Below are 11638 nucleotides of genomic sequence, written 5' to 3'. Positions count from 1 at the left end.
GACCGGGGCACGAACCCGTGTCCCCTGCATCGGCAGGCGGACTCTCAACCACTGCGCCACCAGGGAAGCCCTGTAGCCTCTACTCTTAATCCCTTGAGGAGGAGAGTGAGCCAGAGGCAGCCAGGTGTGGACCTATTTCACAAGGTTTAGAGTGAGAAGGATCTGGACGGGCACTCTGGTTCTGCCACTCTGCAAACTTTCCCTGCCTTATTTCTCTTTCAGAAAGTTGGGATAATACTCTTCAGCAAAAATCTAGTGGAGATCAGTTAATGGATATAAAGGAGCCAGGAAGTACAGGATCCAGCAAGGAGGCACTCAGTAAATGGACCTTACCCCCACCAAGTTGGCTGCCCTCTCTGTGTAGCAACTTCCTCACCTCATCCCAGCTCACTCCCACAGAAACCCAGGAGCACAAAGTAAGATACTGCGACAAGCACACTTTGAAAAGTATGACGTTCTACATACAAACACAGGGTATTATTATGATTAAAGGTGAAGAGGAAAAGCGCTGGAATCTAAAGACTTGGGAGCCTGAGGGGAAACTGAAAATATAAATAATAAAACATACTTGAATGAGAACATTTAATAGCAGTGGTAGTCACTTAAGCTGATACCTGCTACAGAGTCTGAGTTTGGAAAACCAACTTCCTGGGACATCTCCATCCACCCAGCACTTTCTGATAAAATGGTCTAACTCAACTCAGGTATACACCCATCCTGAGGCCCCATTTGGTCCGGGAGTGGCCTGAGGGTGGGGAGAACAGGTTGTCTCAGGAGGGTGTGGGATGCGGGTTTGCCCCCTGTCTGCGAGCAGTGACTAGTGAGGCAAAGAAGTTTATCAATCGATCAATCAAACTACCGATCAGTCAATTCCTGCCATCGGAGCGGAGCGAAGGCTAATCGATTCTTTGGGGGTGTTTTGAACGGGAGAGGGGCGGCAGCTTGACGTGGGATCGGTAGGCCGTGTCCGCCGGTAGCCCCTCTGGCTTCCTGGGCGTAAGGAGGCGCGGGAACGTGCAGGGGCTGGCGTCCGGTGTGGCGTGGGGCGCGCCGGGCGAGTCCCTGCTTGCAGGAGGCGCCGGAGGAGTCCTCGCGGCCGGGGCAGGTGGAGCGGGTTTGCACGTCTGGACCCCCGAAGCGAGGCCCGAAGGCGGGGGGTGGGGTGGGGTGGCGGGCGAGCGAGGCACTCCTCTCATTGGCCGCCGTGCGCCGCCCCGCGCGCGCTCCGCCTTTATAAAGCAGCCGCGGGGGCCTGGCGTCCGCACGCCAGGTTCCCGGCACCCGACCTTCCTTCGCTTTCTCTGCACGCTCGCCCGCCCGCGCCCACCATGGCCACCATTCAGCAGCTGGTAGGAAGATGGAGCTTAGTAGAGAGCAAAGGCTTTGACGAATACATGAAGGAACTAGGTGAGGTTCCCCACCATGCGGCGCTGCAACGTGGCACGTGTATGTCTGCCTGTCCCTAGGTCCCCTTCGGCGTGCTGGGCTCAGAGGCTAGGCATGCTTGGCTGCCTATCCCCGACGCCGTTATCCTCTTCCACCTTGGTCACGGGCGAGCGGAGGGGAGAGCGTGGGCCCCTCGGTCTGCCCCGCTCTCTGCTGCTTAACCCCTGGGCGCCACCGCACTTGCTCCCTGCCTTTAGCGCGCTCACCCCCCCCACCCCAAACTTCACTTCTTTCGACCCCTCCAGGCAGCCCTCTTAACTTTCCCAATTTTTCTTTCTCCACCACTCGTCCTCCCCGTCCTCCCACTCGCAATCGCTCCGTCGTGGCCGCACTCACTCGCCTTGCCCACCCTGCCGCATCTTTGTTCCTAGATGGCGCGCGGCGTCCCTCCCTCTTCTCCACGGGGACGCGGTTTCTAGCAGAAACCCTTTAGAGGGTCTGAGCCGGGCTACTGACTCAGCTTCCATTCCGCTCTCGGCTGCATCTCCCCTACCCGCATGTCCCCCACCCGCCCTCTCCGGGTGCGCCGGGCCCTTTGGGTTGGCACGGCTCCCCGGGGAGCATGGGGCATCCTCGCCTCCGCGCCCCAGAGCGGCGCTCAGAGGCGTGACACTGGCGGCGCTGCCCTGTTGGCGCGTGGCCTGTGGGAGGAGCGCAGTGAGGTTGACTGTGCCCGGGGATGGGGAGGCAGTGCGGCGCGGCCCGGGCCTCTGCATCTAGAGGGTGGAGGGCAGAGAGGCTTTGTTGGGAAACCGCGGTCAGAAACTGCCGGTCCCTCCTGCGGCTGCTTTCCTACCACATCCAAGATGGCTGTGGCTTCGCAGAAGGCACTTGACTTATTAAAAGCCTTCCAAGGAAGGATGAGTCTCTGTAGGAAGATTCAAGTTGTCACTCAAAATAGTGCTGAATTTTCTCCTGTCTTTTTCCTGAGCCGGTGACAACGATTGCACGCTGGTTGAGACACTCGGTAGATGGGCAAACAAAGATGAACCTTTGTCACAGGCCCCTAGGAAGTGGGATGGTGAAGCATGGCAAAGATCCTCTCTGAGACAACTGCTGAGACTAGGGGATGCTTTAGAAGCCGCCCTCCCACAAATGTTAACATGACTGCTTTCTGGTGCAGAAGTCGCTACAATGACCTAGGCCCTGAGGTACTTCAGAAACACACCTTCACTAACCTTTATGCCAGACAGTGGCTGCTTAAGACTGGTTCTGTGGTGACTCTTGAGTGTCTTTACGAGCCTGTGAGTAAAGCCACCTAACGTACTCAAATCGAAGAAACACATTTGTGTTTGTTCACATGTGTGAGGACCAGAGAAGGCTGTTTCTCTGCCCATTGAAAGCGAATGTGTTTATCAGATGGCTGGTTTCCAGAGTTCTAGAGTCATGAAGGTTGTCAAGGCTCAATTCATTAGAGAGCAATTAAGGTGTAAGAAGAGCAGAGCCCTTTATTTGTCCAAAGTGAGAGTAACTAATAACCCTAACAAAGCAAGGCACCAGCCTTGAGCTGGCAAAAGAGAAGTCTTCATGGGGACATTTCAAGCCTGGCTGAGTGTTCATCATCAAGTCAGTTACTCTGTTTAGGTTGTAATCTCATTTGTGAAACCGAGATTTTGCCTAGAGCTAAGTTTCCTACTAAATGTTAACATTAGGGGGAAATGCACAGATTATAAATTAAATATATCAATACAGTAATTGAGTTACACAGTTCTGAAATATTTACTCTGTTTGAGGGTAAGATTGTTCCTGTTTGCTAGCATTATGATTGTGCAGTTAACGCTTAAAACTTTGTGTAATTTGAGTATCTCAGGATCAATGTTGATTTTGTATAGTCTGCTAATCAAATATTTATCAGGGGCCTTTTACGTGCCAGACTGTGTGCTGGAGTCATAGAATACAATGGTTGGCAGAATTGAGGAAATTGTAGAAGTTCGGATACCTTCCCTAACTTTCTGAAAGCTAGCAGAGCCTGGTGGCTGACCTATTTGGAGGCCCACGGCCTGCCTGCATTGTTGGTTCCCAGCCCCCTCCCTCCCTAGCTGAATGAGCTTGAGTAAGTTACATCAGTGCCTCACCCTCTCATCTGTAAAATGGAGACAGTGTATCCACCTTCCACAAGGTTGTCGTAAGGCTGCCATGAATAATATATGTCAAGTATGAGCACATGGTGAGCACTGCATATGTGTTCACGGTTGTTATTGCTAAGTGAATAGGTGAAAATATGCACAGCATGGTGATTACAATTGAATTGCTGCTTTTGTTATGTAAACTATAACTTTGGTCCTCCTGTTGTTTAACATGATATAACATTCTACAGGAGTGGGGATGGCTCTGCGAAAAATGGGTGCAATGGCCAAACCGGACTGTATCATCACTTCCGACGGCAAAAACCTCACCATAAAAACTGAGAGCACTTTGAAAACAACACAGTTTTCCTGCATCCTGGGAGAGAAGTTTGAAGAGACTACAGCTGATGGCAGAAAAACTCAGGTCAGTCCTAACTTATAATATCACAGAAGCTTCTAGAATGATAGATTCTATTAATAACAGTCTTACTGCTTCCAGGCAAGAACTTAATGAAAAAGTCAGAAGTTGTTTTATGAGTTGAGTTTTGACAAATTAGTGAAAGTACCAGCTTCACAACATAGTCTATTTTGTAAAAAATAGTTTAAGGGACACGAGAAAGAGTGCGTATCTCTTATGTGCATCTAGATTGAAAAGCATAAACTGTATTATGAATGAAATCAGTATGAGCTAATGAAGTAGACTCAGAAGGGAAAAGATGAAAAAATGTTGGTTAAGGAGGTTATGAGTCACAGAAACTCTCTTTTTTTGTGCTTTGGAAGATTAAAAAGTATACTTTATTTTGGCAGACTGTCTGCAACTTTACAGATGGCGCATTGGTTCAACATCAGGAATGGGATGGAAAGGAAAGCATAATAACAAGAAAAGTGGAAGATGGGAAATTAGTGGTGGTAAGTGTCTGACATCTTATATCTTATTGGGCTTCTTGTTTGAATTCATAGTTCACATAGGTGTGAACTGTACCACTGATCATAAGCAGGAGAACTAGGTTTGGAAAGAAAAAACCCGCAAAGTAACAAGGTAAATACAAAACACTAATAACTAAGAAGGCCCTTTGTAGAGATGGAGAAGTGAGATGATGTACTAGAGGATGTAGCAGGAGCTGGGTTTAGTCCATGCTCTGCTGCTACATTTACAGTACAGGCACACTTCAGAGATATTGCAGGTTGGATTCCAGACCACCGCAATAAACTGAGTATCACAATACAGTGAGCCATGTGAATTTTTTGGTTTCCCAGTGCATATAAGTTATGTTTATGCTATTATGTTAAGGGTGCAATAGCCTTATGTCTGAAAAAGCAATATACTTACCTCAATTAAAAAAATACTTTATTGCTAATAACTGCCCCCAAATTACAATAGTAATACCAAAGATCACCAAAACCAATATAATAATAATGAAAAAGTTTGAAATATTGTGAGAATTACTAACATGTGACAACACAGAGACAGGAAGTGAGCAAATGATGTTGGAAAAATGGCTCCAATAGACTTGCTCAATGCAGGGTTGCCACAAACCTTCAATTTGTAAAAAAAATGTCTCTATAGTCTTAGGCATACGTTTTTCTGCTTCTTTAATATGAGGAATAGTATTTGCTGAGACTGAATGAATAGTTTAGATATGGCAAATCAATATTTAGTTTTCTGTTAAGCATATGCACGTCATAAGCAAAATAACAGGTTCTAGCTTTTCAAACCCAGGAATCCTAAAGTGCATTTTCTTCGTCTAAGAAGTAGATTACAACATTTTGTAGGATTGTGGTTCTAGCGTTTAACTGTCACCATTGCTCTGTGTTGTAAGACTAACCTGACTCTTCTAATATCACTCTTTCTCCTAGGTATGTGTCATGAACAATGTCACCTGTACTCGGGTCTATGAAAAAGTAGAGTAAAAATTTCATCATCATTTTGGATAGGAAGCTGCGAGGATGAACAAGCTCAGTTCAATGAGCAAATCTCCTTACTGCGTTTTTTTTCATTACTGTGTTCAATTATCTTTATCACAAACATTTTACTTTAGCTATTTCAAAGTGTTGGTTTAATTAGGATCATCTCTTTGGTTAGTAAATAAATCTGTTTGTGCTATACCAGTTTTGCATTTTTTTATAAGCTTTATAGGAATTTAGTGATGAGTTTTAACATTTATGAATGGAATAAATTCTGGGGTAGCCTTGAGGTTACCATATTGAGATTATATTTTAGTAATTTATATGTAGAGCTACTTCTGTGGCAAATAAACTACCAATCATTAATCTTGCCCTATGCTATTTGAACTTTGTATCAACTCAAGAATCTTAAATTTGTGGCAGAGACTGTTCTCATTGAAAAATAGCTACATAAATAAACTTTCTAATTTAAATATTAGAATAAAGGTTAAATCACCATCATTGACTAATAATCATACTTTTAATAGTGTGCTTATAACTATTACTCAGGAATTCTGAGCCAGAAATTCATTTAATAAACTTTCTGAGGACCTACCACGTGCCAGGCAGTCTTCCAGAGGTTGAGGTATATCTGAACACAAGGACAAATCATTGCACTCACTGTGACAAGAAACACTCAGCTTTGAAAGCACATAGTGTGCTCATTAACAAAAGCCATAAAAGTAATTGAGCTCTGAATGAAATACTTGTGTGTATATGTAAAGAATAACTAGAATTCTAGTGACTCCTGTCCTATTTCTCAAGCCAAATAACAAATATCTGCAATTCACATTTGGAGAAATTCCTATAGGCACTGGGCTAAAACTATGTACATGATCCTCAGAGCAATACTTAGGAGAGCTAGTATCATTATCTCTGTGCTGCAAATAAGAAAATAGGTTTTTGACTACTTAATTTGTTCAAGGACATAGGAAGCAGGAGAGTTGGAGTGGGAACCTACAACTCGTGGAGTCCACTCATGACTGGTCAATCATTCTACAGCACTGCCTCTTCTCAGTGGTATAAAGATCCTGAGTTTAAAGTCTCTAAATGTAATAACAGACTTTTCTGAAACTACTCTCTATGCACTGAAATATTAGCTGGCAAGAATCTTTAATAACTGAAAGCTAGCAGTCAATGAAAGAGTTGGACTCACTGATACCCTAGATCTGTGTTGTCCAATATATAGCTGTAGCGCCAGGTGGCTGATGAGCACTGGGTAATCACTGTTGTGGCCTCTCCCGTTGCGGAGCACAGGCTCCGGACGCGCAGGCTCAGCGGCCATGGCTCACGGGCCCAGCCGCTCCGCGGCATGTGGGATCCTCCCGGACCGGGGCGCGAACCCGGTTCCCCTGCATCGGCAGGCGGACGCGCAACCACTGCGCCAGCAGGGAAGCCCCCTCTGATTTTTTTTATATTGATTACATGTTGAAATAATATTTTTGGATACAGTTGGTTACCTAAATATTGTATATTAATCAAATTAATTTTACCTGTTTCTTGTCTTTTTTTAATGTGGCTAGGGAATATTTAAAAATTACATGTGCTAAAAAAAATTACATGTACTGGCCTTTTTTTTTTTTTTTTGTCCATATTTTTAGTTGGACAGTGCTGTTCTAGACTTCCTTTTCTATTTGAATTTCCATCTTGTTTATTTTTGTCTCCTTACTAGAGTCCCTCTTTCATCCCCTTTTTCCACTTCTAATAATAGTGTACATTTATATGACTCCCTGAACCAAACACTGGGCCAGGTACTTTTAAGAGTTTTATAATTCTCAGAACCACCCTAAATGATGTGTATTAACAATTGTTTTCTGCATTATTTAGATGAGGAAACTAAGTCTCGGGGTCTAGGTAATGATACCAAGCCATACAGCTAGTACGAGTCAGAACAGATTGGAGCACAAGTTCATCTGACTAAAACCTGTGCAACCAGCACCATGTTCTAATGTCGTATCGCTTCAGTTTATGGACAGTGGAGTATTACTAGAGGACGGGTAGGCCCATGTTTCTTCCATGGGGGGAGCTGTTGACATTTTGGGTGAGAGAACTTTTCTTCATTGTGCTGAGCTGTGGCAAGTCGGTGTCCTAAGATCATTGCCAAAAAATGCCCATGGCACCCGTCAGTCTACCCCAAACACCCTATACATTTCCAGATGTCTTCTAAGGGTATGGTAGCATACCTAGTTGAGAACCACTGGGTAGTGAGAACCACTGGGTAGAACAAGAACAAATGTAGCTCAACTTCATATTATCTAGTGTCAATCAAGCCCTTCTTTCTGCTAAGCAATCCTTTAACATCAATTCACCCCTTATCAAAAGGTATAAACTAGTGCCTTCATTGAATATTTTTATTTTCTCTTAACTGGTAGTATGTTGGAATGTATTCTGTTTAGTTCTACAGCACACTGCATGTGTTGGGAGTTTCACTCCCTGAGTTTCACCCAGGTCTATCAGATCTCCTGTTCTCTTTACTCTTCAAAACTTTATTGCCAATAACTTATTGGACATTTCCCTATAGATGTCACGTTTAATTTCAAACTGGTTTAATCTCTCTAAAATTTAGTGTGATGATTTAAGTGCTTGGGCTTTGGAAGCAGACAATCCTGGAGTCCCATTCTGGGTCTCTAGCCTTTTAAGAATTGTGTGACTTAGGGCAGGGTTACTTAACTCCTCTGAACTGTAGCTATACCCTTTGTAAAAGATACAACATTGCCTGACTCACAGAGTTGTTTTAAATGTTAAAGGAGATAACGTAGGTAAAGCACTTCGCATAGGGTCCAGCACATAGTAAAGACTGAATGTCTCTCCAGTACTGCCCAACAGAACTTTCTGCAGCGATGGAAATGCAGTGTATCATCTGCACTATTCAGCACATCGGCACTAGCCCCATCCAGGTGGGTATGGAGCGCTTTAAATACGGCGAGTGCAACCGAGGAATTGAATTTTTAATTTTATTTAATTTTCATTAATTAAAATGTCAATTTAAATACCCACATATGGTCAGTAACTGCTGATTTGGACAGCACAGGATGCTAACCTCATGTTTTCCAAAATCAAGTTTCTTATTTTGATTCCAAACCTACTCCTCTTGTGGTATTGCTCATCTCAATCCATGGGAATGTTATTTTTCTAGTTCTCTAGCTAAATGCTTTGGAGTCATCTTTAATTCCTTTCTTTCTTTCCCATTCTGTAGCTAATCCACTAGCAAATGATTTCAGCTTCACTTTCAGGAAGTATCTAGAATTCAAGTACTTCTCACCTCTTCCACAGATACCACCGTGATTCAGACTCCACCGTTCTCTCTCCCTTGATCTCCCTGTTTGCATTTTTATTCTTCCAGAGCTATCATTTTAAGCTACACGTTTAAATATGTCACTCCTCTGGTGAGAATCCTCCACGGGCTTCTCATTTCACTCAGAGTTGAAGCCGAAGTATTTGCAGAGGTCTTATATAATCTTGCCCGTCTCTCCCAACTTCCCAACGTCTCCGCTCCTCCTCGTTTTTTCTCCTTTCACTCTCTTACCAAACATTCCCTTCCAGTAGGCCATTGTTGACACAGCTGTGCTCCTGCCTCAGGGCCTTTGCACCTATTGTTGCCGCTGTCTGGAACATTCTACCTTCTGAAATCTGCTGCCCAGGCTTTCTCTTCTTTCTCACTTCCTTTAAGTCTCTTCTCAAATGTCACCCTAGCAGTGAGTCATCCCCAGAGTGTATATTTGCTACCACCCCTCCCTCATACTCTGTATTCCCCCATGCTGCCCTTGCCCTTATCACCAGTCCTGACTAACGATACGTTTACTTGGTTTTTCGGTTTAAAAAAAAATTTTTTTTGTGGTTATTATCTGTCTCTCTCCCTGGAAAGTAAGCTCCATGAAGAAGGGGCTTTGTTTTTATCGTGTTCTCTATCACTCACCTAGGAAACAACCTAGCACATAGAAGATGCTCAATAAATATCTGTTAAATGAATAAATTCATTAATAAATTAATGGCTCTTCTGTGGCTATTTAACATATTTTAATATTATTTAAGACCCTTTATGATTTGGCTTCAATTTATGTTATTTTTTAAAACCATATTTCTTACCTTTGTACAAATCATTCAACTTAATTAGGTCATTTACTTACCCTGTGACACTGCCTCACCAGGAACTAGGCTACCTGATTGTGATCAACATTTAAAATTTATTTTACTACAGCTGAGTATTCTGCCAACAGGCAATGTCTGTCAAACAGAACTTGACCTGAGTTGTTTGTGGAACGTGATCCAGATTAGATACAACTTACCACAAGTCAAATGCTTTAGCCTAAGTCAAATTCTCACCAAAGAAAAATGTACAGGCAAGAGATGACTTAACTTTCGGATTGTGTCCCTGAGCGCTTGCAAGGGCATTGACTGTTCTCTTCAAGCAGAATGAGTGCCTAAGGATGCAGGGTTATTGGCGCATCACACCTGTGAGGTCTTTCTAGGCAATATGTGGCTTTGCTCTATGCTAGTATAATTATGTTACATTTATTGCTAATTTAGCGGTTTCTTGAGTCTTAATCTCGTCAACTGTTTTCTCAAAATTCTGGTATTTGAAATTATGCTAGGACCATAAAATGATTGAGAACCATGTTTTTAGCACCTAGATTTTAGTTTTGCTAGCTCAGTTGAGGCTCTTACTCAATTCTTGCTGCTTATTAATTAATTATTAATGTTGTATTTAAAATTCACATTTTTTCTATTTTTTTAAAATTGGGGTATAGTTGCTTTACAATGTTGTGTTAGTTTCTGCTTTACAGAGAAGTGAATCAGCTCTATGTATACATATATTCCTTCTTTTTTGGATTTCCTTCCCGTTTAGGTCACCACAGAGCACTGAGTAGAGTTCCCTGTGCTATACAACAGGTTCTCATTAGTTATCTATTTTAGGCATAATAGTGTATATATGTCAATCCCAATCTCCCACTTCATCTCACCCCCCCCCTCCACCCTTGGTGTTTACACGTTTGTTCTCTACGTCTGTGTCTCTATTAAAATGGTACAGATGAACCTATTAGCAAAGTAAAATTCACTCTTGAGTTTATGAGAACAATTATAGATTTTCCCTGGGTTCCATGTACTCACTGTTCTTCTTTCTTCTTCTTGCCCTCTTAGAATTCACTGCTGTTCGGTGGGTCACATGTGATGTGGGTTAGTAGGAAGAACTGATGAAGATGGTGAAGTGGTTTAAAAATCTGAGTGACACATGTTTTGAAATATTGTGAAATATTGTGAAAGGCAGGGTGGGATGACACATCATTGGTCCCACAGCAACTGGAAAATAACTTGTCTTATGACATCTGGTCTGTCAGGCTCTTGTCACCAGATTATACGTGGACATTTACTTAGGAACAAGTCCACCTCCCCCCAGGCTCCTCCTCCCACACTGCACGCTTTGAAAATGTATGAAAAGGAAATAATGATACTTTTTACAGAGCACTTTTTAAAAGTGCTTGTGACGCATGATATGAGGAACGAGATAGAGCAGGGCCAGGGTCCTTTTCATGGAACTGACATCCTGGTGAGAAAAGATAGAATACACACAGTTAAAACAAGTGGCATAGAGTGATAAATGCAGCAAGAAAAAAATGAAACCAAGTAGTATGAGAAAGAGTGAGTAGGGTTGAAGACACTTTATATGGGATGGCCATGAAGGCTTCTCAGGGGAGGTATTGTTTGAACCCAAACCTGAATCAGGAGCAGGAGGTAGGCAAGTAACGTCTGGCGGTATAGTGTTCCAGGCAGAGGAGGGCAACTGCAAAAACCCTTTGTGGAGCAGACAGGGGCAGAGTGAGAGAAGCTGATGGACAGAGAAGCAATGAGGGACAAGATGCAGTCTGATATCTGAGTAGGAAGCAGAGCCTGTGGGACCTGGTACTTCTAGTTAGGGATTTGGGTTTGTCTGAGGGTCAAGGGAAACCATGGAGGGTCTCAAGTAGGAAATGCCAGAGCACTTTAAAAAGTACCCTAGTTTCACTCTCGGTAATGGAAAACTTGATATTTGGAAATTCTTCTTACTAAAAACAACTGAAAATACTGGACAAAATATATATATATATTTAAATTTCCTTAAAGTGACAAAGAGCTAATAAAATACTGAGAAATTACTTGGCATAGATCTGGGAATCCAGAGATACAAGTTCAGCTAATAGGGCTGG

At 43.3% G+C, this 11638-nt stretch overlaps 1 protein-coding gene across 1 annotated transcript; it reads left to right on the top strand.

The window, feature by feature from the left end:
- Window positions 1-1240: 1240 nt before the first annotated feature.
- Window positions 1241-5618, top strand: FABP5 (fatty acid binding protein 5). The gene is made up of 4 exons (XM_007125348.3): window positions 1241-1407; window positions 3764-3936; window positions 4320-4421; window positions 5370-5618. The coding sequence occupies exons 1-4, from the start codon at window positions 1329-1331 to the stop codon at window positions 5421-5423; spliced, it is 408 nt and encodes a 135-aa protein (XP_007125410.1). The 5' UTR covers window positions 1241-1328; the 3' UTR covers window positions 5424-5618.
- The last annotated feature ends 6020 nt before the right edge of the window (window positions 5619-11638 follow it).

The sequence above is a fragment of the Physeter macrocephalus genome, chromosome 15 (genome assembly GCF_002837175.3).
Source record: "Physeter macrocephalus isolate SW-GA chromosome 15, ASM283717v5, whole genome shotgun sequence".
Lineage (NCBI taxonomy): Eukaryota > Metazoa > Chordata > Mammalia > Artiodactyla > Physeteridae > Physeter > Physeter macrocephalus.
This window is presented reverse-complemented; position numbering and strand designations above follow the sequence as displayed.

Coding starts and splice junctions, on each gene's coding strand:
- FABP5 (XM_007125348.3), top strand. CDS start 1,329: ATGGCCACCATTCAGCAGCTGGTAGGAAGATGGAGCTTAGTAGAGAGC. Junction 1,408..3,763: donor CGAATACATGAAGGAACTAG/GTGAGGTTCCCC, acceptor AACATTCTACAG/GAGTGGGGATGGCTCTGCGA. Junction 3,937..4,319: donor CTGATGGCAGAAAAACTCAG/GTCAGTCCTAAC, acceptor TTATTTTGGCAG/ACTGTCTGCAACTTTACAGA.